Genomic DNA, 23,818 nt, shown 5'->3' with positions numbered 1-23,818 from the left:
CGATGTAGAAAACAGGAAGTTTCCCTAGAACTCAAGAAGACGACTCTTTGCTGTGAGGGTGCTGGAGCAGTGGAGCAGGCTGCCCAGACAGGTTGTGGAGTCTCCTTCTCTGAAGATACTCCAAACCCGCCCGGACTGTGCAATAACTGGCTGCGGGTGACCCTGCTGCGCAGGGGCGTTGGACGGGATGATCCCCTGCGGACCGCCCTGCCCTCCCCGCGGTGCCTACAAGCCCCATCAGCCCCGGCAGCGCGGCCGGAACCCGCCGCTCCCAGCGGGCCGTGCGGCTGCGGGCGCTGGCGTGGCGCTCGCCGGTTGAATGATCCCAACGGCCGGGCCGGAGCTGGGCCGCGGCTGCTGCGCGGAGTCCAGTTTCCTCCGGCCGCGGTGGGCGAGGGAGTCGTTCCCCTTCTCTTCCTCCGTCGGCGGCTCCGGGCGCAGCCATGAGGCGCGCAGGGCTGGGTAAGCGCGGCGCTCCTTGGAGCGCGGCCCGCAGCCCGGCTGCGGAGCCGGGTCGCGGCAGCCTCCCGGCCTCGAGGCGCAGCGGTGCTGGAGCGTTAAAGAGCGGGGGAGAGGGGGTGAAAAGCTTGGCGGGGAGGGCTGGGGCCGTCGCTGCTGTGGGGTGGGCCGCGCTGTGCTGCGCCTGTGAGAGCCACTGGCGGGCCGGCTGGGCAGGGCCCGGCCCCAGGTAGGGGCTGCGGAGGGGGCGTCCTTGCCTGAGAGGGGCTGTGCTGGTGGGTGAAGGCTTGTTGTAGTGGAGCTCCGAAGTTTTGGGGTAGGGAAAGACCCTTACTGGTGCTCCTGTCTGTAACTCATCTGGATTCACAGAGCAGCACTGGGGTTTGTATTTAATTGTGTTGGTGAATGGTTCTAATGTAGCAGTAGTTTGAGCCATGTTTACGTGGATGAGAGGTTTGCACTCCTCATGGAATCATAGAATTGTTTCGGTTGGAACGGTCCTCTTTAAGATCATCGAGTCCAACCATTGACCTAACACCACCATGGCCACTAAACCATGTCCCAAAGTGCCATGCTCACAGATTTTTTTGAATACCTCCAGGGATGGTGACTCCACCACCCTGACCACTCTTGCACTAAAGGCATTTTTTCCTAATCTCCAACCTAAACCTCCTCTGGTGCAATTTCAGGCCATTTCCTCTCATTCTATTACTTGGTAGTAGTGAGAAGACACCAACCCCAACCTGGCTCCAGCCCCCCTTCAGGGAGTTGTTACGAGGGCAATGAGGTCTCCCCTCAGCCTCCTCCAGACTAAACAATCCCAGTTCCCTCAGCTGCTCCTAATAAGACATAATTGTTATCCAGGCCCTTCACCAGCTGTGTTGCCCTTCAGTCAAGTCCTTTCCACGTTTTGAGTTGGTTTATTTATTTATTTATAGCACTTGGGTGTGTTTGGATTAAACAAGTCTCAACTCTTGTCATTTTATTACAAGTACAGAAAACTGTGGAGTGCCTGCTGAGTGTTTTGAGAAGCTTGGGCCTCATTTTTCAACTAGTAGTCGCACTGATGACTAAAGAAACTTTGAACTCCCATGTCATGTTCTAGAATGACATAGGTGGCATGATCTCGCTGTAAAACGCAAGTAATATCTATGCCTCAGATGTTTATGTCTCAGTTCTTCCTAGAAAGTGAGTATTTAGGAGGTAATAAATGTCATGTGGCTAAAGCAGGTGTGTCTGTTACAGCACCCTGGAGTGACTTCTCCACTTTGGATTTGTGTTGTGTAATAGTGTTTCTACCAGAGAAGGCAATTCTTGGATGCACTTCTTACTACATCAGGAGAGGGGCTTGGATGTTTATTATAAAAAGGTGAGCATTGGATAAGGCTTAGGTCATCAGTGTCATGCTGAGATCTTCAGTCCTTTGTCAGACTAACAGCTTGCTCTTGGGTATGAACTGAGAGGGGTTAGACCAAAGGCCATCCAGCTTGGTATGATGAGTCTGAAGAAGTGAAGTGGTGTTTTTTTTCTGGAAGGAGTGCAGGGGGAAGAGTTTGCAGATGCCACCAAGCTGAGTGGTGTGGTTGACACACCTGAGGGATGAGATGCCCTCTAGAGAGGCAGGGCAAATTTGAGAAGTGGGCCCATGTGGAGCTCATGACGTTCAACAAGGCAAAGTGAAATGTCCTGCACCTGTGTTGGGGCAATCATCATTATCAATCCAGGCTGGGGGATAACGAGGTTGAGAGCAGCCATGCAGAGAAGAACTTGGAGGTACTGGTAGATGAAAAGCTGGATGTGAGCTAGCAGTGTGCTCTCATAACCCAGAACCAGCCCTGGCATCGGCAGCCGGTAGAGGGAGGAGATTCTGCCTGTGCTGCACTCTGCTGAAACCTCACCTGCAGTGCTGGAGTCAGCTCTGGAGGCCTTGGTGCAAGAAAGACATGGACCTGTTGGAGCAGGTACAGGGGAGGCCACAGAAGTGATGTGAGGGCTGGAAGCCCTGTGCTGTGAGGACAGCTTGAGAAAGCTTGGGTTGTTCAGCCTGAAGAGGAGAAATCTCTGGGGAGGCCGTACTGCAGCCTTCCAGTACTTATATGAGCCTACAGGAAAAATGAGGACAGTCTTTTTAGCAGGGTCTGTTGTGATGGGACATGGGCTGATGGTTTTAAACTGAGAGGATTTTGACTAGATACAGAAGGATTTTTTTATGCTGAGGGTGATGAGACCCTGGCCCAGATTGCCCAGAGAGGTGGTAGGTGCCCCATCCCAGGAAAGCATTCCAGGTCAGGTTGGAAGGGGCTCTGAGCAACTGACACTGTACTTAGGTGCCTTTGTAAAACAAGGCAGAGGAAACAACCTCGACTCACTCAATGATGTTATTTTAGTCAACTTTCTACACTTGGCATTGGCACCTTCGACTAGGAGAAGGGCTTTCAGTGGCAGGGCTTTCATAAGTCTTCCACTGTGATGCAGACCTGTCACCCAGTCCTACTGACAACTTGTCCTTAGCTTCACTTATAGAAGAAGATTAAAAGAGTTTACAAGGACCAACTGAAAAACCATCATGATTTGCACTTAACAGAAACTCCCTGAAAGGAGCTGGAGCCAGGTAGGGGTTGGTCTCTTCTCCTTAGGAACGAGAGACAGGATGAAAGGAGATGGCCTCAAGTTGCACCAGGGAAGGTTTAGTTTGGCTCTCAGAAGAAACTTCTTGACTGAAAGGATTTTCAAATCCTGGAATAGGCTCCCCAGGAAGGTGGTTCAATTTGCATCCCTGGAGGGGTTTTAAAGAGGCACAGATGTGGTTCTGAGGGACATGGTTTAGCACCAGCCTTGGTGGAGTTAGAGAATGGTTGGTCTTGATAGTCTTTTCCACCTGAAAAAAATACTGTGACTTCCAGAACATCTTTAGATAATATAAATTTTTTTTATATATAAATTATATAAATATATAAAATGATATCTATATGAAAGCAGCAGCAGCATTCTCGCTTTTAAAGTCTTAATGTGATATATGCCCAGCACATGGTGAAACTTTGAGACATAGCTTTATCTAAGACTGTGTGGTTGATGTCTCTCTTCTCTCCCTTTCCCCTCAGAAGCACACAAGCCACCCAGCCCCAGAAGTCTCTAACCCAAGGCAATCTGACAGCCAGATAAACACTGATGTATGGGTCACCTGGATTGTTGAATCAATCTTTATCATAGAGCTTGTGTTGCCTTGTTAATTCAGCCCCTATCAATTCAGCTTGTAACACTTCGGGGTTTTTTGTCTTTCTCAGTCTTGGTCTCTCTTCTTTGGTTTCAGATCTTTGATTTGAGGCCTCAGACTGATTTTCGTCTAGTCAGGACACAGCTTTAATTCTGTGCCCAGGCTAATGTCCAGCTGTTGTCTGTAGGACATCTTTATCGGAGGCTGGAGGAAGGGAGCATGGTTGAGCTGAGGACCTCTTCTGAGTCAATTGTCTGGTGAATAGTCCTGAAGCTCCATCACCTGGAAAGCAAAGGCAGGAGGGGCACTAGCATGCACATGGTGACAGAAATGGCAGTGCTCTGCTCAGACCTGGCTTCTCAGCTGAGGTCTTGTTTGTAGGGAAGTGCACAAAAAACCTGAGTACGCTTTCTCCTTTGAATGTGAGTGTGATCAGAGGTGGTTGTCTGTTACAGAATGATCCCAACTGTCCTATTTTGAGTTGGGTTTGCTGCTCTATGTCATGGCCTCAATGTTTTCATCACCTCTCCATGTAATGCTGAGGTTGATTTTCATAGAAGTGATCTGAAAACACCCTGGTTTGTGAAGCTTCACCCTGGTTTTATTGAATTATAACCATTCCTCAGCTCTCCATCTGTGCCACACTGAAAGGTGACTTACACATCAGAAAAAGCTTGGATAGCTCAGGAACACAAGGTGCCTTTTCCTGATGGCCAAAGTTGACATTTAGAAAATGCATTTTTAAGTGGAAAAAGTTCTTTTCCACACATGAAGGGCACTTGCTCTGTGGTGTTCGCTAACTGCTGACCCTTGCTTTTCCAGGCGATGGAGGTAACTATGGCTACACCAACAGTGGGTACAGTGTGTATGAGGAAGAAAATGACAGATTAACAGAGAGCCTGCGTACCAAAGTCAGTGCCATCAAATCAGTGAGTATTTAATGCTGCTTTCACTATTTTGCTTTCAATTACATGGACCAGGGAAGCCATGAACGTAGTTTAAAACATAAGCTTAACACAAGGAAGAATTATCACAGAATCACAAGAATGGTAGGGGTTGGAAGGGACCTTGAAAGATCATCCAGTCCAACCAAAGTGCACAATCAGTCATTTGTGTAACTGGATCTGCCTTTAATGACATTTTTAGCTAGAGATGTCATTGTTGGCTAATCTTGAGGACAAGTGTGGTGTTACTTTCACAGATTGCATTGGTTTGGAAGGGACCCTCAAAGGTCACCATGTCCAACCCACCTTGCAGCTTGCTGTCCTTCAGAATGAGCTCCTGTCCCTGCAGAAGCTAATAAAATGGAGTTTAGGTCAGTAAACTGGCTCAGGAGGATGGAATACTTGGGTTTGGTGCTGTTAGAAGAAACCTGGAGAGGAACTTTTTATAAGGGGCTGTGGTGATATAAGGGGCAGTGGTTTGAAACTCCAGCAGGATAGGTTTAGATTTCACATTAGAAGAAGCTCTTTAGTATGAAGGCGGTGAGGCACTGGAAAAGGTTGCCCAGAAAAGTTATGGAGGCTCCAAGCCTGTCAGTGTTCAAGGCCAGGCTGGATGAGGCCTTGAGCAAGCTGGTCTAGTATGAGGTATCTCATAGGAAGTTGGAACCAAATGATATTTAAGGTCCTTTCCAAGGGAAGCCATTCTATGATTGTGTGACCACTGTGCCTCATCAGCTTCTGCAGTAGCAGCTGACAAATCTGTAATGTCAAAACCACTGTTAGAAATAACGTCCTAACATACTCTGAAAGAGAAATTGGTTGGTTTAATGACACTGATTCCCTCCAGAGACTGGGGACTTCTTTCAGGCAGGTTGTTATGATCATATGGAGGTTATCAATATGTAATAGGCAGAATGGGTAATAAAAATGTTAATAACTTTATTAATAATAATAAAAAATCCTGCATGAAAATATTAATAAAACCTATTTACTGGTTCAGAATACTCAGCTGTGGAACAGATACCTCACCAGCAGGAACATGCAACAATGGAAACAATACGAGCAAAAATCCAGAAACAACAAACAGCAATTTAAACTGTGAAGGAAAAGAGAAGAATATAGGCAACATGTCAGAGATTGCCCACAAGGGGGGCAACAGACCTGTAAGAGATGCTTATAAAAATCAGATCTCATAATTACTCACTGCTCGTGGCACCCCGCGGCACGTGGGGCAGTTTAAATGCCACCAGCGTGGCGTCGAGCACGCGAGAGCTGCAGGAGCACAGCTTCACCTTCTGCTGGCTTCTGCAGCTTGTTGCTGTAGCACATGCAGGGTTTATCTCCAAAGGCTTTGTAGACAAGAGGTTGCTGCCGAGGCTTGCAGGGCTTGTCGGCTTTGTAGTGTTGCCTGTTTGGAGAGGTTCTTCAGCTGTAGCCTTCGCAGCGGTGCTTGTTGCTGCTTCCAGTAAAACACAACTGTGCCAGGGACTCTCAGCTCCTCCTGGGCTTCATCTCTTGGCTCCGGGACACGACTCTCTGCTCCTGGGACACGACTCTCTGCACCGCTTACAGCGAGGGTCTTGCAGTCTTTCTGGGTAAACTGAAGCACAGCTCAGATTCCAAATTGCAAGACAAGCAAGGCTTGTGCCTTCTCCCAGAGCTTGGGCAATTGCAAGGCACTGGCTCTTTGGGCTGGTATTTATAGATTTCCCAAGACAGTGATGGCCAGTGACACAAAGATTAATACATAAAAACCTGACACTTTAACCTATAGAAGTAGCTTTCTCCAAAGGTGGCCAAAGGCACACACCACCTGGCCCACTTGGACCCCAGGGCATGTTCAGATAAGCCTGGGCAACACGGGTGATTCCCTGAAAGACCAGACCTGCTGGCTCCTGCCCCATTGTCTGATTCAGAGCATTTTTGAGGCTTTTTGTCCCTTCAGGACACAGGTCTTAACTGTAAGACAGCTCTATGATTACAATTGTGTGTGGAGTTCTTTTACTTAACAACTTCAGATCTTTTAAAATACATCCTTGGCAGTAAGTGCAGTTTCTATGTATGTAGCCAATGAATTCTTGGGCCTAAACTCAGATTCCTGTTACTAAGGATATCCTGGTGCTTCAAAGTCATTTGTTTAGTCTCAAATAGAAAGTAAGACCTAAGGGTAGGAAATTATCCAATTTAGAAGCAGTTAAGAAGAAAAGGTCTGACTTGTAATTTCTTATCTTCTTTTCTGGTCTGTTTTAGTTCAAATTGGTGTCCCAGGCTATGTCTGCAGTGTGGCTGATGGTGCCCCATGTGTGCTCTTTCTGCAGCTGGATTTTCTAGTGCATTGTCATGATCTTGGTGTATGGGGTAATCTTCAGATGATCCTCCTAGAAGCCTCATGTTTCTCTCTTGACTTGATAGTAGATTCTGGTGAGATGCAACAGTGAGAAGTGATGTCACAACACCCAGACTGGTTTTGGCTAATCCAAAGCATGAGGGCCTGGAGCACAATTCCCATGCTTCTTAGGAGCTGAGCTGGTTGCTCAAGGCCAATAGGTTAAGAACTCTTATGGAGGGAGAGCTGCCAACAAACCTCAGCTGGAACTTCTGCCCTGTGTCACTTGGGTGCTGTTTACAAACAGCTGCTGGTTTTAAAGGCTCTCCTGGCTGCTCCTTACCTTTGCTAACGCTGCAGCTCTGTCTGTGCCTGGTCTTACACCTGCCTGATTCCAGCCTTTACCCACCATGACTCTGGCTTGCTCTTGGACCCGTGTCATAGCTGTGATTCCAACCTTTACCAACCATGACTTTGGCTTGCTTCTGGACCTGTTTCATAGCTGTGGATGTGCTGGGTGATCGCTAGGCTGGTGCTGACCCTGGTTCCTGTCTCTGCAGCAATGCTCACTTCCACACGCAGTTCACCTTGTCCTGCTGTGAGCTCGTTGCTTCGTGACACAAATCAGAGGACTAGACAAGTTCACAGAAGAAATGATCTATAGATAGCAGCAGCTTGTCAGAAGAGGTGGGCTAGCAAGTTAGAGGTGTCAACCCCAGCAACAACCAAGTCAAAAGGAGTGCTCCTGGTCCTCTGTGCTTTAACACTTGTTCAAGGGGATGGGTGATTCATCCTTGGAAGTTTTGCAAGTCCACGCAATAATTCTAGTAAGGAATTCTGTGGAAAAGGGGAGGAGGAGCATTGAGGACCTTCTGTGACTCTTTAGACTCAGCTAGTAAGATGCCATTTACTTTCCTAAGGGTTGTTGACAGAATGCTGTGCATGTTACTTTGCTTTTTGGCAACAGCAGGTACTGTTTTCACTTTTTATCTGTGGAAATCCTAGTCAGGTCAGGTATTCTAGACTGGATACTCTGTATCTGTAATTGCTTACTAATATTTAATACTTTTTTCTTTTGTTTTTTAATAGCTTTCCATTGAAATTGGAACAGAAGTCAAAAACCAAAATAAGATGTTATCAGAAATGGTAAGTATTTAGTCACTAACTTAAGTATGGGGAGGACTAAGAAGTCAGTGATGTGAAGCTTTTAGTATCAACATTTGTGGTCACATCTTGGACAGCTTATTGCTTCATGTAAAATGGGAACAATTCAGCAGCAATATTTCTGGTTTAAAAAAAATAGAATCATAGAATGGTTTGGGTTAGAAGGGACCTCCAAAAGTAATCCAGTCCAACCCCCCTGTGTCAGCAGGGATATCCGTCACTAAAGCAGCTTGCTCAGAGCCTTGGCCAGCCTGAGCTTGAAGATCTCCAGGGATGGGGCCTCAACCACCTCCCTGGACAACCTCTAGCAGTGTTCCAGCACCATCATGGTGCAGAACTTGTTCCTCACATTAAATCTGAATCTGTTCTGCTCTGATTTCAAACCATTGTTCCTTGTCCTGTCCCTGCAGGCCTTTGCAAACAGCCCCTCTGCAGCCTTCTTGTAGCCCCCTTCAGGTACTGGAAGGCTGCTTTAAGGTTTCTCTGGAGCCTTCTCCAGGCTGAAGAACCCCAGCTCCCTTAGCCTATCCTTGCAGCAGAGCTGCTCCAGCTCCCTGATCATTTTTGTGGTCTCCTCTGGACCCTCTCCATCAGCTCCATGTCCTTCCTGTGCAGAGCTGGATGCAACTGTGAAAATGCAGGGCTTTCAAAGGGTTTATACTTCAGGCATCACAGTTTGGCAAGTTCACATTTAAGAACAGGAGGAGTAAGCAAAAAAACGAGGGAGTCAGAGATGCCTGCTTGTTTGTTTGTCTTGTTTTGCTTGGTGGGGGAAAAATCTCTGGATAAATTAGGTGAAAATTTTTTCCTCCTTAATTTTCAGAAACTGTCTCTGAAATAGGTTTGGAAGACTAAAAAACCAAACCAAAACCCTCAAAAAACCCCAATCCAAACACCACTAACCGAACAAAACCAGCACCAGGAAAAGCTACGCTTAGCAAGCGTTAGGTGTAACTCTTTCTCTGAGTAACCTCCCTGTTGTTTTGCTTGCTTCCTTGCTTGTTGTTTTTATTTCATGTAGGAAAATGATTTTGAGTCCACGGGGGGACTTCTAGGTGCAACTATGAGCAGACTGAGAACACTCTCCAGAGGAAGCCAGACCAAGCTGTTGTGCTACATGATGCTCTTCTCCCTGTTTGTTTTTTTTGTCATATACTGGGTTATTAAACTGAGGTGATGCACGGTACCGCTTGCGTAATGAAGGCCTTGATCAGAAGGGGCTAAGCCACAGGGAAATTGTTGTGGATTGCATTAATGCATTGGCTTAGAGAATTTTCATAATGGAGCTGAATTTTTTTTCCATCAGCCCCTGTTTTGGGGGGGGAATTATTTGTAAATCTGCCAGCAGTATTACTGTCATAAATTCCTGGGTTTTTAAGGGGGAACTGATTTATGAATACAGGCAACAGCAGCTCTTTGAAGGACTTGCAGGTTTGCAAGGCTTTCCTCTTTAATTCTGCTTCCCATTCTGGGCCATGCTCTAAATTAGAGCTCCAGATGCAGGCATAAGATAAATTCTAGGTTGCAGAAGCACAAAGAATATTTAGATCTCTCTAAAGTGTTTTTTCTCTGGATTTTTAAAAGGCTGGCCTGAAGCTAACAAAGAGTGGAACCCCAAGAAGTTCTTTTTGTGGCTAATTGCTCTAGTATATGGGTTTAAGTAGCTTAAAATCTGTGTTTTGGGGAGAAGTTACTTCAAACTGGATTACTTTTTTTGTTTTCATTTAAATGTGATAATCCATGTTCACACCTTGGCTCTTGTGAGCAAATCATAGAAACACAGAATGGTTTTGTTTGGGAGGGACCTTCAAGATCAACTTTTCCAACCCTCCTGCTATAAGCAGGGACACCTTCTACCAGACCAGCTTGCTCAAGGCCCCATCCAATCTAGCCTTGAACACTGCAAGGCTTGGAGCTTCCACAGCTTCTCTGTGCAGCCTGTTCCAGTGCCTCACCACCCTCATGGGGTAGGATTGCCCCCTCATGTCTCATCTGAGCCTGGCTTCTTCCAGTTTGAAGCTTGTCCTGTCACTCCATGCCTTTATCAAAAGGCCTTCTTCAGGTCTGCTGGAGGCCCTATTCAAATCCTAGAAGGCTGCTTGCAGGTCTTCATGTACCTTTCTCTTTTCCAGGCTGAACAAGCCAACTCTCTCAGCCTGCATGGACACAGTACAAACATTTTCTTTATATATAAAGTATCTAAAATGATTCCATTGAATCACCAGAACTTTTTTCCATTCCTGTGTTTACTCTTCAATCTGTGATCCCTAAATCTGCACTGCCTGATGTCTGAGGTAAGGGATTTGAATTTTTATATTGAAGTAGAAGATGCTGCACCCTTTGGAGGTGCTGTCATTTGAAAGTGTTTTTATTTTTGAAGACAGCTTTGGCTCACCAGTTTCTAATAGTTGAAACTCTTACACTGTGCAGTTTAATGTTCAAGAAACAACCTTGTCCTAGCTATTGAAATTCTCTCTGCAGGGTTCAAAAGACTTCTAGCAATACTGTACAATATGTTGCCATTAATAACTAATGATCAACTGACAAATAAACTCTCCTGTAGTATTGCAGCTGGTGGTGGTCATGGACATTCTTTGCTCCTGTAGAAGACCAGGATACTTTTTGGAAATGGTGCTGCATTTAAGGGGCTATGCTTACAATTGATTCCTAATGTCTAACCTCAATCCAGCTTCTTCCAGTTTGAAGTCATCACCCCTTGTCCTGTCACTCCATGTTGCTGTCAAAAGTCCCTCTACAGCTCTCTTGGAGGCACACCAATACTGGAAAGCTGCTAGTAGGGCTCTCTGGAGCCTTCTCATCTCCAGGGTAAGCAACACCAACTTGCAGAGAATCACAGAATGTAAGGGAGGGATTTGAAGAGACCTCGAAGGAGCATCCAGTCCAACCCCCCTGCCAGAACAGGATCACCTAGGACATGTCACACAGAAACACATACAGGTGGGTTTTGAATGTCTCCAGAGGAGGCTCCACAGCCTCTCTGGGCAGCCTCCTCCAGGGCTCTGGCACCCTCACAGTGAAAAAGTTTTCATTTCTGTTCCTGTGCCACCTCCTCTGCTCCAGCTTGCACCCATTGCCCTTTGTCTTATCATTGGACATCCCTGAGCAGAGCCTGGCTCCATCCTCCTGACACTGCTCTGCACATCTTTATCAACACGAATGAGGGTGCCCCTCAGGCTCCTCTGCTCCAAGCTAAAGAGAACCTCAGACTTTCATCAGCAGGGAGAAGGTTCCACTCCCTCTCCTGCTATCTCTGTAGCAGAGGTGCTCCAGTCCTTGGATCATTTTGGTGGCCTCCCCTGTAGCTGCTCTAACAGTTCCATGTCCTTCTGGTGCTGGGGGCTCCAGACCTGGACACAGGACTCCAGGTAAGGTCTCAGAGGAATAGATTAGATGGGGGGAAATCACTTCTCTCAGGCTGCTGGGCATGGTTGTGTGGTGGGCAGTAGTAAAATAAGCAATGTTGGCATCAGCCACTTGTCTTCCCTGTTGGTTTTCCTATGTAAGGGAAGCATGACACTTGCATAATGCAAAATGGCTCCACACAGACTGTGGAACAGTAATTTCCAGCTGATTGGATCTTTTGTCTGTTAAAAGGTCTAAAATACCTCTGCAAGTAAGAGAACATTGAAGTGCCAGCACCAGGATTGTCTTGATGTGACAATTGCTAGGCTTGTTGAACAGGCAGAGTATTCCCAAGTGTCTGTGGCTTCCTTGCTCTGTTTCTTCAGTTAAGGGTTTTGTCTGGGTTCTTTTGTTGTTGTTCTCTAGAGAGGGCTAGAAAGGGGGAGAAAGTTCAACCACAAGGACTGTTTGAAGGCTCCAAACAACTTTCTATATGTTTATTAGACAACACAAAGGGTTTTTTTACTTACTGACACACAGCTTTGTTAGGGGCTTTTAACATCAACATGTTGGAATGAAATGCAACTGAAAGTTACCTAGTAAAAATGACTTAATTGTGCACTCATGTCGTTTTACAGGGTGCACCACAGCTCCCTTACTTCAGCTCTACTAAAAGGTCATGAGAGTGCTGGAACAATGCAGGAGGTTGTCCAGGGAGGTGGTTGAGGCCCCAGCCCTAGAGATATTCAAGCTCAGGCTGGAGAAGGCTCAGTCCCTCTGGAGGTTCCTTCCAACCCAAACCATTCTAGGATTGTGTAAGTTGGTTTAGAATTGTTACAATGACTTATATCAAGCTGAAATTGCTTTGACAGTATTTCAGTCAGGGAAAGGGAACAGCAGCCTTAGAATTTTCCAGAACTCCTGCACTTTCCTGGTCATTTTTTGGTAGAAAAGTATGATTTGAGGACTCTACGGTGTGAGTTTAAGTGGAGATACAACAGGGAAATCGTGGTAGCATTAACTGTGCTGTTCCACAGTTGCAGTTAATAGCAGTTATGATTGTTCTGCATTTGCAAATCTTCTGTCCATCATTTTTGCACAGTACTTGTGTGCATGTCTCACTTCAGTGCAACTTAGCCTCTACCTAGGAACCAGGCAGATTGTTTACAGGTGGAAGGCAATGTCATCTTTTAACTATCAAACTGTTAACCTTGCAGCGTCATGGAGAGTACCTGGGAAGGCTTCATCACCACTTCAGTGATAAGGAGAATTCCACTGATGGTTTTTGGCTTTCCTGGCTAAGGAAGAGTTTAAATAATTACACATTTTCCATATTGTTTTGTATTCTTCTTTAATAATTACACAGAAGACATGGTGAGGTGCTGCTGAAGTTCAGCCTCCAAAAGCTTCAGCTACTATCAACTGTTGCTTACAGAATCATTCTACAATCAAAAATCACCTCCCACCCCCACACATCCGTGGCTGTGCTGTGAGTCGATGTGGACCTAGCAAAGAGGCCAGAGATGATTTTGATAATTCCTAGCTAAAAGTGAAAAATGGAGAAGATATTTCTAATTAAGAGCAAAATCACTTTTCCAGGAGCTGAATACAGCAGGGAATACTCTGCCTTAATTACTGATCTTGAAAGCAGAGCTCCCATGAAATCTGCCTTGATTTTCTTGTAGCTCTAGCCTGACTTCTTTTTTCCTGGGTGCTTCGTTTGGCTCACTGGATTCTCCAAAGCAAGAGTTGCTGAAAAAATGGAAAAAACCCACCTTGCAGGAAATGTTTTCAGAGAAGACACAGAATGGTTATGGTTTTGATGGCAAAAATGACTGAGATATCTACTTATTTACCCTTGAAAAGATGTAGTGGCCGTTACCTTCACTGTGCAGCTCAGCCGTGCTTTGCTTGCTTAATCTCCAGGGCAGAGTGGAGAAGAGTCACTTGCTGGGAAGTATTTCCATGTGTTTGCAGATGATGGAAAGCATGATTTCATCTGCACCACCTCCTATGGAGAGCAGTCTCATGTCTCTGTAGAAATAAGAGTAGAGTTAAACATAGAGTCATAGAATGGTTTGGATTAGAAGGGACCTCCAAAACTCATCCAGTTCAAACCCCTGCAGTCAGCAGGGACATCCTCCACTACAGCAGCTTGCTCAGAGCCTTGGCCAGCCTGACCTTGAGTATCTCCAGGGATGGGGCCTCAACCTGTTGCAGTGTTCCAGCACCCTCATGGTGCAGAACTTGTTCCTTACATCCAATCTAAATCTGCTCAGCTCTCATTTCAAGCCATTGTCTCTCATCCTGTCCCTGCAGGCCTTTGCAAGCAGTCCCTCTGCAGCCTTCTTGTAGCCCCCTTCAGGCACTGGCAGGCTGCTATTAGGTCTCTACAGAGCCTTCTCTTTTGCAGGCTGAACAACCCCAGCCTTCCTCCATTTCCTTCCTGGGTTGAGGGCTCCAGAGCTGGATGCAGCACTGCAGGTGAGGTCTCAGCAGGACAAAGAGGCAGACTCACGAAAACCCCAAAGCACTGAAACATTTCTGCTGAAGCACCTCTGCTTATTTCCATAACCTGAAGGTTCCCCACCTTAATCTGGGTCTTGTTGAGGGCAGCAGAGCAGGAACAATGGCAGGTTACTTTGTGCTGCTGTGCTGCCTGCTTTTTGGAGCTGCAGAAAGTCTCTTCATTTTGCACCATCACAGCACTGTGCCGAGAGATTAATTCTCAGCATTCCTTTGAGATGCTGATAAAAACCCCACGCTTGCCTGCCACAGGCAGGCACCTCAATGGTGATCTCTCCCCCTCTCAAATGATTTCAACTAGCTTGTTTTCAGCATGAGAACCGAAAACCATGGGACTTCATCCTGCAGGAATTCTGTGAGGCAGCTGGGGAAGATACTAAAAGGCAGGTTGTGTATCAGCTCTTTATTCTAAGGTGATGGTTTGAGAGTTGTAGTGCTGCATTATTCACACAGCATGTCGATATTTTAATAGCTATAAATATTAGAATTTGACTGCCCTAGGTAGGCTGCCCTGGAATGCTTTTGATCTGCCTTAGCAGCACTTTGCTTTCTGATTTCTCCCTCACCTTCTTGCTGCCCCCCCCCATGACACAGCAGCACATCCTGCAGCTCTGCTGAGGTGAGCACTGACCTGTGATGGCTTCACCCTGACCCAGGACAGTGAGGAACCAGCCTGCAGTGTACCATCTGGTTCCACAAAGGTGTCTTGAGAGACCACCCCCCTGTCTGCTTGTTGAATGCCATTTTCTTGGGGGGAAGGAAAAATAAATCCTGGCAGTTGTGTTTAGGTCCCCATAAAACACCCTACAAAGAGTTTGAGTCAGGAAACCCCATGTCCCTGAAGCAGCCGTGGTGGATGACAAGACATTCTAATTAACCACAGTAAGAAATGTCAATGCTGCAAAGCAATCCATTTAATGATTAATACAACCCCCTATAAAGAATTTCTTCAATGCTGAGCTTAAGAGCCACTTCAGAGGGAAGCTGAGGAGCCCTTCCCACCCACCACATGCAACCCAGGCCATCAAGAATCTCTAGGTAGGCAGCACCAAGAAGGACCCTTTTCCTAAGTTATGTTGTCTTTGAGGCATTTCAGACAGGGGAGAGAAAAACCACGCACAACTTAGCTGCTGCTAGGGTAAAGCCTGGGAAGTCCACTCTGGCTGCTTTTTTTATATTGGCTTGGATTTATCCACTAAACTCTCAGATTCAGGCTCAAAACTTTTTCAAACCTGTTCCCCTTCTCACAATCCAAGCAACTGAAAATGAGTCATTTATGTACAGAAAATCAGCCCAGTACTGGTACCTAGATCACAATGGTTTGGGTTGGAAGGGACCTTCATGATTTTCTAGTTCCAGCCCACCTCCCACTAGCCCCTCTTGCTTCAGGTCCCATCCAACCTGCCTTTCAGCACTTCCAGGCTTGAAGCCTCCACAGCTTCTCTGGGCAGCCTGTTCCCTCTGTGGGGAAAAAGATAAATCTGATTTTCATTGGGTTTGGAAGAAAACTTCTGGTTTGGTTTAGTTCTGATCTTGTAATCAAGGCTGTGAGCAAACAAAGACCAAAAAGAAAGCTGCCTGCTTGCTGGTATCCTGGTCTCCTTTCCTCCCTGTCCTGTTGTCTGGCAGGTACCAGAGGACCAGCAAGGGAAATACTTCTTTCACCTGCCATTGAGGCTAACCTGGGGGTAGTTCAAACTCCAGAGTTGGAATGCAAAGCCAAGATACGCCAAAGGAACAGTTAGCCTCTGTCCTGACACTGCAACACATCAGCAGAACCCTGCTGTCCTTTCTTCTATGCTGTGCACCACAGACATGCCCTTCAGTGGAGCAACACTCCTCACACCAGCCAGGAGCTTTTCAAGCAGGTGATCTGTTACTAGGATACCTAAGAGGCCACAGTTCAGCACAGCTCTTTCCTGTTTCCACTTCTCACTTGCTTACCTGTAATACCTGCTCACCAGAACCTCGTTGGTGAAGCCCATCCCTCCCCAGAACTGGAGACAGCTGTCGGTCACTTCACGGCACAGGCGGCCTGCCTTCAGCTTACCCATGGAAGCAAATTTTGTCACATCATTGCCTTCCAGGTAGAGATCTGGAAAAGGAACGACATCAACAAGTAGAGTTACACACACACAGTGTCACTGACCACAGCCTGCCTCTGCCAATCATCTCCCCATGTTCTAGCCTGACCATGTTCTTTGCATGAACTTTTGAGGCAACCTTCTTGGCATTTGTTTTGGGCCCATTTCTCGTTAATCTCTTTATCAATTGGACAAGGGGATCTAGTTTTCTCTCAGTAGGATTGCAGATGACAAAATTAGGTGGGAGTGGTGATCTGCTGGGGGGTAGTAAGAATGCAGAGTAACCTGGGCAGGCTGGATTCATGGGCTGAGACTAACTGCATGAGATTCAACAAGAACAAGTGCCAGGTCCTGCACTTGGGTCACAACAACCCCATGAAGGCTCCAGGCTTGGGCCAGAGTGGCTGGAAACTGCTCAGCAGAGAAAGACCTGGGGGTAGTGGGTGACAGCTGGCTGAAGATGAGCCAGTGTGTGCCCAGGTGGCCAAGACTTACCAGCATCCTGGTCTGAATCAGCAATAGTGTGACCAGGAGGACCAGGAAAGTGTTTGTTCCCCTGGACTGAGCACTAGTGAGGCCACACCTTGAGTCCTGGATTCAGCTTTGGGGCCCTCACTACAAGGAGGTCACTGAGGTGCTGGAGCAGCTCCCGGGAGGGACAAGGAAGCTGGGGAAGGGTCTGGAGAACAGGGCTGGTGAGGAGCAGCTGAGGAGCCCTGTATCTGCAATTCCCTGAAGGGAGGTTGGAGCCAGGTGGAGGTTGGTCTCTTTGCTTTACTATCAAGAGATAAGAGAAGAGGAAATGGCCTCAAGTTGCACCAGGGGAAGTTTAGGTTGGAAATTAGGAAAAATTACTGCAAGAGTGGTCAGGCATTGGCACAGGCTGCCCAGGGAGGGGGGGGGAGTCCCTGGAGGTGTTCCATGTGGCCATGGGACCTTGGGACAGGGTTTAGTGGGCATTGGGGTGTTGGGTCAATGGCTGGACTTGATGATCTTGGAGGCCTTTTGCAGCTGGGACAATTGCCTGCTTGTGGGGAGGCAGCCCCCGCGGGCAGGCAGCTGTGGGAGCTCACCCACGGTGCGGTGGAGGAGGGAGCGCAGCAGCTCCACCTCGGTGGCCAGCTCGGCCAGGCGGAAGTGCATGGCCTGGTTGTGCAGCACCGGCTGGCCGAACGCCTGCCGCTGCCGCCCGTACTCGATGGTCTCTTGGATGATGGTTTCCAGGGGTACCAGCGCTGGAAGAAGCAAAGCACAGAAGACATCATTTCAGTCATTAGGTCGTTCTTCTCCTCGCTGAAAACCACGTTGTGGTTTTACCACACGGTGCAAACAGCATCACCTCCCTTCACACTTCATCCCTGCGCTGCAGACTGCATCCCACCAACTTCCCCCTGCTGTGGCACTGCCAGAGAGCACTGCCTGCACATGCTGTCCCCTCACATCCCTTTTCCCATTCCCTCAGTAGAAATAAGTATAAACAAAAGTCCTCCTTTTCTACTGAGCATGAACACCCTGTGGCCACCCCGATGCTGCCTGTCTGGGCAAGAAAACAAACTCCTCCTTTCAGGGACATCTCTGCTGAGGAACATCCTTGCCCCATAACACACCACCATGCCACGTAAAACACTGACAGCTTTCTCGTTGTATGTCCATGGTCTCCAGCTTGAGAGATGCTAAAGAAAGAGCACAAAGTGTTTAGGAACCTCTTGTCCCTAAAAGGACACATGGGAAGCACACAGCCCAGTCTGGGCTGCTGAGGGGGAAACTAAGCATGGGCATGGGCCAGCAGTGGGAGAGCAGAAGGGAGGTAAGAGCAACAAAATCATGGAATGGTTTGGGTTGGAAGGGACCTTAAAGATCATCTAGTTCCAACCCATCCCTGAACTTGTGGGTGGCCCATCATTGGAAGTTTTCAAGGACAGGTTAGGGAGGAACTTGTTCAAGGACGTGGGGAGAGACTTTTTACAAGGGCATGTAGTGATAGGACAAGGGGGAATGGATTGAATCTGGAAGAGGGGAGATTGAGACTGGAGATTAGGAAGAAATTCTTTCCAGTGAGGGTGGTGAGACACTGGAACAGGTTGCCCAGGGAGGTTGTGGATGCCCCCTCCCTGGAGGTGTTCGAGGCCAGGCTGGCTGGGACCCTGAGCAAGCTGGGCTAGTGGAAGGTGTCCCTGCCCATGGCAAGGGGTGTGGAACTGATGATCTTTAAGGTCCCTTCCGACCCAAACCATTCAGTGATTCCATGATTCATCAAGCTGGATGGGGCTTTGAACAACCTGATCTAATGAAAGCTGCCTCTGCCCATGGCAAAGAGCTTGGACATGATCTTCAAAGGTCCCTTCCAACCCAAACTTTCCTGTGATGCAGGTATTTACAGTTATGAGCACAGCTTTAACATGGCAAAGCTCAACTGTGCATCAAGCAGCAACAAAACACATAATGAAGACCACAACTACCACCAGCCTTGGACAACAGCACACAGTCCTCTGCTACCCATGCAAGCACAGAGAAACATCAGTGTGAAAAGTGAAACTCATTTTCCCCCTATTTGTGGTGGTTTGGTTTCTTTTTCCTCATAATGTTCTCCACATCCTCAGAGAAGCTTGGCCCCACAGGTTTCAGCTGACAGCACATGCAGGAAAGGTCACCCTAGGGCAGCCTGAGGAGCACATGGTCAACCCCACAGCTGAGGGGTTGTGAAAGCACTTGAGGTTGCCAGAAGCAGAACAATCTTTTCCTCATTCCTCCATCAGCTTATGTGCTCCCACTTGAAACTTCTGCTCACTGCAAACACTGCCTTCCCACAGCTCTCAACATCCAACTAAGGAGCTTTTTGTGAGGCTGTGGCTGCTCAGTCTCTAGTGAGATGGAGAGTAAGCTCCAGGCTGAGCAACCTGGCTCTTGGGGATGTGCATTGCCCATGTGGAAGGATCTGTCATCCTGCTTACTGGCCATGACTCAGTGGTGCTCAGAAAGATGAGACTACTGGAGCAGAGAGAAGTCACTGCACAAGCACCATTCTGCTCCCTCTCACACAAGGAACTCCCTTTTTTGCCTCAAAGTTAAGAAATAAATAACCCCCTATTTCCTGCCATAGCAACCTTCTTTTCCTGCCATCAGGTCCACCAAGGGACAGTGTCACAACTCAAGATACATGGCAGCTCTGCTCCTCTGAGTGAAGCAAGCAGCACAGTGCCTTTCACCAAAGCCTTTGCTGATGTGGCTCTCAGGAGGCCACACCTGTGAGCAAATTTTGCAATTCCAGGAAATTAGTTTTCCATTTATAGTTTAAATTTGTTTGACTGGAAATTTGAAATCCCAAACAAGATGATGAAGGGAGGAAATTCCCCACACCTTCTGAAATCTGGCCACAAATGAGACAACTAATAAAGAGAGAAGGGTGGAAGTTTACAACTTGGCCCAAATCAGTGGTCCTGTCCCTGCTGCCAGTGCTTTCACAGAATGGTGGGGGGTTGGAAAGGGCCTCTGGAGATCATTGAGTCCAACCCCCTAAGCAAGGCAGGGTCACCTAGAGTAGGTTGCAGAGGAACACAGCCAGGCAGGTTTGGACTGGCTCTAGAGATGGAGTTCACATCACCTCTCTGGGCATCCTGTTCCAGTGCTCTGCCACCCTAAAATTAAAGTTCCTCCTCGTGTTTTGATAGAACTTCCTGCCCATATTACCTCTTTTCCTGTCACTGGGCACCACTGAAAGAAGCCTGGCCCCATCTTCTTGACACCCACCCTTAAGGAATTTGTAAACATTGACCAGATACCGTCTTAGCCTTTTCTTCTCCAGGCTAAACACCTCCAGGTGTCTCAGCCTTTCCTTATAAGGGAGATCTTCAGTTCCCTTAATCACCCTTGTAGACAACCACTGGACTGTCTCCAGTAGTTTCCTGCTCCTCTTGAACTGGGGAGCCCAGAATGGGCCACCAAATTCCAGATGAGGCCTCACTAGGGCAGACTAGAGCATTTTATACCAGAGACTGGATGAAAGCAAGACAAGGGGGCCCAGTGGGCCTGGTGCTTAGGGACATGGTTTAGTGTCGAGCCTTCAGTGCTGGGTCAAAGGTTGGACTGGATGATTCACAGAATACCAGGTTAGAAGGGACCTCAAGGATCTTGAAGGTATCTTCCAACCAGATATATTCTGTGGTTCTGTGTAACACACTGGGTACTGTGTTTCAGGAGCCAGCTCCATCTCCCTTGGTGAGCTCCAAGGCTCTTCCTCCCTGATGGCCATGCTTGGGGAGCAAGGGTGCCCTTTCCCAGGCTGCTGGTCCAGGGTGAGGGTTTTCCTGCTCCTGCTGTGTTGTTCTGGGACAAAGAAAGAATTGAAACCTGGTGTCCTACTTCCTGGCAGGGCAGGGTGTCTGCTGGGTAGTTGTGCAAGGTTGGACAGTACCAAGCTGCCAGTGATTTTCAGAGGAGTGACCTCTCCTGCCAGGCTTTGGCTCTTGATGCTGTCAGTGGGTGTCACTTTTGCCTGGGGCATGACTAAGCAGCCTGGGAAGCAGCTCTGCAACCCAGAGATTCTCATTGTTTTGTTTAACTCCAGACTTCAAACTGAGCATAAAAATGCACAATGCATGTCCTTCCTCTGTGTACACCAGCATTAAAGCAGGACCAGCAGCAGGACCACGTCTCCTCCTTGCCTGAGTCTGCAGCAGCATCCCTTGCAAGTTTAACTGCCTCTTTGCTAAAACGACTCCCACAGTTACTATTTAACTCAAGCTGAACTAAGATTTTTTTGGCCCAAAGTGATGATTTTTTTAAAGCTGTTGAACTCTCAAATAGTTGGTCTGGGACCAACCCACAACAGTGGGAGATTTTTCATTTGGTCACTGAACCAGAAATTAACTTCTTAGAGTTCCCAGCTTCCCAGCCAGACGCAGTAACAGACCTGGTATGCACAACAGCTCCAGTAGGGTCACATTATTTACACCACTCAGAGAGTTAGGAGCTCAGACTTCTTGCAGTGAGCCACATAATACTGAATCAGCAAACACTGAGGGGCTGGTGGGGGGAAGGTTGAGAGGCTGAAAATGGCCAAGCTAGACTTGGATCTGGTTATTACTTGGAACCACAGTTGGAAGGGGCCTTCAAAGGTCATCTAGTCCAACTCCCTCACAATGAGCTGGGACATCATGGAAAACCCAGATTCCATACGTCTCAAATACGTGGCTCTGAGTATAGCCTGAGTTCAGGGTAACAGGAACTCTATGACAGCATCACTTCAGGGAAAGGAATTTGCTGCTATACCACTTGTGTCCAAAGTGTACAGAAACAAGACAGATCCACCAAGCTCTTACATCCTGTAGGAGTCAGCCACCGCATTAATTTTCCTCAATGCAGGATAAGCATCACAGCTTACTGTAATACAGTAAAAGTCATCAGCCCTCTGTTCCATGCCACTATCTGACAGCCTTTGTACTGTGTTTCTAGCAGACATAACATGATGCCATTTTTTCTTATCAGCAGAAAAACAACAATAAAAAGAAAGCAAAACAGCCTCCAAGCTGCCTCATGAAGTATTTTCTGTTTCAGTTTTTCCTACACAAAGCTTGTCTGCACCCAGGCTAGGAGAGATTTCAGAAGCAGATGGTAGGAGATCACCGCAGTCTGCAGCCAAAGGAAAGTGCTGTTAGTCATGAGAGGGGTGACCCCTGTGTCCCCACCCGGCCCCAGAAGCACAAATGATGACTTACCAGAGGCTACTGCCCACAGCCTCTCTTCTTGGAACTGCAACATCTGGTAAGTGAAGCCCTTCCCTTCCTCACCAATGACGTTTTTGCTGGGCACTCTTACGTCTTCAAAAAAGATCTGAGCCGTGTCTGATGACCTCATGCCCAGCTTGTCTATCTTTTTAGCAATGTGAATCCCTGAGAGGAAACGGACATTGGAAAGGTCACCAAAGGTAGAAGCATTAAGCACAAGCAGAGTGTTTTAATCAGGTGAAGTCTGCAGATGTGCAGGTATGTGCCAAGACCACAGTGAAACCTACCTCCAGGAAAAACAAATAACAGGATCCTGGAATTTAAAACTCAAAATTCATGTACAATAAAATGGCCCAAATACCATTGTTAAGACTTCCCCCCCCCTTATTTAACTGGCAAATCAGAAACTGCAATTGTAAAAGCTTCCCTTTTCATTATGTCCCCAAATAACAACACTTGGTTCCTAGTACCAATAAACTTACTTCAAGCATGCCTTGCAATGGAATATTTGTTTGCCCAGGGTTGATTTTAGTACCCTATAATCAAATGACGGAATTCAGTTGAGGAGTATTTGCCAAGTGCCTGCATTGCTGTGAAACAGCAGATAAAGATTTAAGAGTGACAGAAGCAGAGCTCTGTTTTAAGCTGCAACTAGAAAATTTATCTTCCTGGAACTCCTCTTCCTTCTTTCCCTTCCTATACCATCCTGCTTTTTTTCCTGGTACCCGCAGAAGAGCGAGCTGACAATCACCCCACAGCACTTTTTCCTATTAAGAAGAGGTTAGACTCAAATGTGGAACTTCTGCAAACGTCCAACAATTCCATATCAATCCCAAATTGTGTTATAACTCTCTTATGACGCCCTACAAAATAAGTTTTAGTTCATCTAAGTAGCCCTGGGAGGGTTCATAAAGAGCATGCAATCACAGAATGGTAGGGGTAGGAAGGGATCTTTGGAGATCATCAGGACCAACACCCCTGCCAAAGCAGGGTCACTTAGGGCAGGTCACACAGGAAGGCATCCAAATGAGTCTTGAAAGCCTCCAGAGAGAGAGACTCCAAAACCTCTCTAGGCAGCTTGCTCCAGGGCTCCAGCATCCCCTCATGTTAAGGTGGAACTTGCAGGGTTCCAGTTTATGTCTGTTGTCCCTTGTCCTGTCACAAGTACCAGCGAGAAGAGACTGGCCCCTTCCTTCTGACACCTGAGTTTTGCTTGTGAAGAAGCTTTGCCTCCTCACAGACCTCCCAGCACAGCACTGACTCCACAGGCAATAGTCTGTTAGAGATCAGCTCAGTTCCTCCAGGCTCGGCCACATCAGACTTCAGCTCCCTATTCCTATCAGGTAGGACTCATCCTGTTGTTTGCTTTCCCTAGCCACAAGTTCTTTCCTGCTGTTGCTCAGATCCAAGCATGGCTTGCCACTCTGCCAGGAGATCTTAACAGACATCACTGATTTTTTGCTGGCATTTCCCTTGTCTTTGGATTTAACCTCCTTGTTGCTCTGGGGCTAATGTGAATATTCAGGGTGGAAGTCAAGAATGTTTCAGAGGTAAACCAAGGCCAACAACCAGGAGTGAAGGTTTGTGCCAAGCATTCTTATTGCATCTGCCAAGTCAACATGCAAAGGAAAACTCTCCTCCAAACCAACATGTGTGTCTGCAGGACAACCACCACTTTACTACCCACATGCTGGTACTCTGACTGGTTTTGTGATGAGCAGGTTTTGGTTATAGCTACCTCTTGAGTCTAATGTTTTTTTCAATCCTCTACTACTCTGTAATGTGGCTTAGCAGGAGTTGGTCCCTACACAGACTGTCATGGTCCCTCTCTCTACTGTGTACCTTGCTACCCTTCATGGCTTTCAGTCAACATCTGAGTTCATATAGACATCTCAGCTTCTACTGACAGGAGGCCTTCAGCTATGTGAAAATCACTTTGAATTTGAAGGCTGTGACTGCCAACTTCTGCCTGCAAAACCACTCTCCCTGGCTGCATGGAATAAGGTTGTGGAAAG

At 47.3% G+C, this 23,818-nt stretch overlaps 2 protein-coding genes across 2 annotated transcripts in view; one reads left to right on the top strand and one right to left on the bottom strand.

The window, feature by feature from the left end:
* The first annotated feature begins 327 nt into the window (after window positions 1-327).
* On the top strand, window positions 328-11,989 carry BET1 (Bet1 golgi vesicular membrane trafficking protein). The gene is made up of 4 exons (XM_054161083.1): window positions 328-462; window positions 4,496-4,602; window positions 8,033-8,089; window positions 9,129-11,989. The coding sequence occupies exons 1-4, from the start codon at window positions 444-446 to the stop codon at window positions 9,282-9,284; spliced, it is 339 nt and encodes a 112-aa protein (XP_054017058.1). The 5' UTR covers window positions 328-443; the 3' UTR covers window positions 9,285-11,989.
* A 1,243-nt stretch (window positions 11,990-13,232) lies between these two features.
* The window catches only part of LOC104306631 (probable acyl-CoA dehydrogenase 6), a 73,007-nt gene continuing 62,421 nt past the window's right edge, over window positions 13,233-23,818 (bottom strand). Inside the window, exons 6-9 of the mRNA XM_054161087.1 lie at window positions 21,795-21,968; window positions 17,154-17,315; window positions 15,941-16,091; window positions 13,233-13,504 (exon numbers count right to left, since the gene is read on the bottom strand). Of these exons, the coding sequence (XP_054017062.1) occupies window positions 13,414-13,504; window positions 15,941-16,091; window positions 17,154-17,315; window positions 21,795-21,968 (578 nt within the window). The 3' untranslated portion in view covers window positions 13,233-13,413. The remainder of the gene's footprint in view (window positions 13,505-15,940; window positions 16,092-17,153; window positions 17,316-21,794; window positions 21,969-23,818) is intronic.

This window comes from Dryobates pubescens, chromosome 4, assembly GCF_014839835.1.
Source record: "Dryobates pubescens isolate bDryPub1 chromosome 4, bDryPub1.pri, whole genome shotgun sequence".
Lineage (NCBI taxonomy): Eukaryota > Metazoa > Chordata > Aves > Piciformes > Picidae > Dryobates > Dryobates pubescens.
Note: the sequence above shows the minus strand (reverse complement) of the source record. Positions and strands in the feature narration are given on the sequence as shown.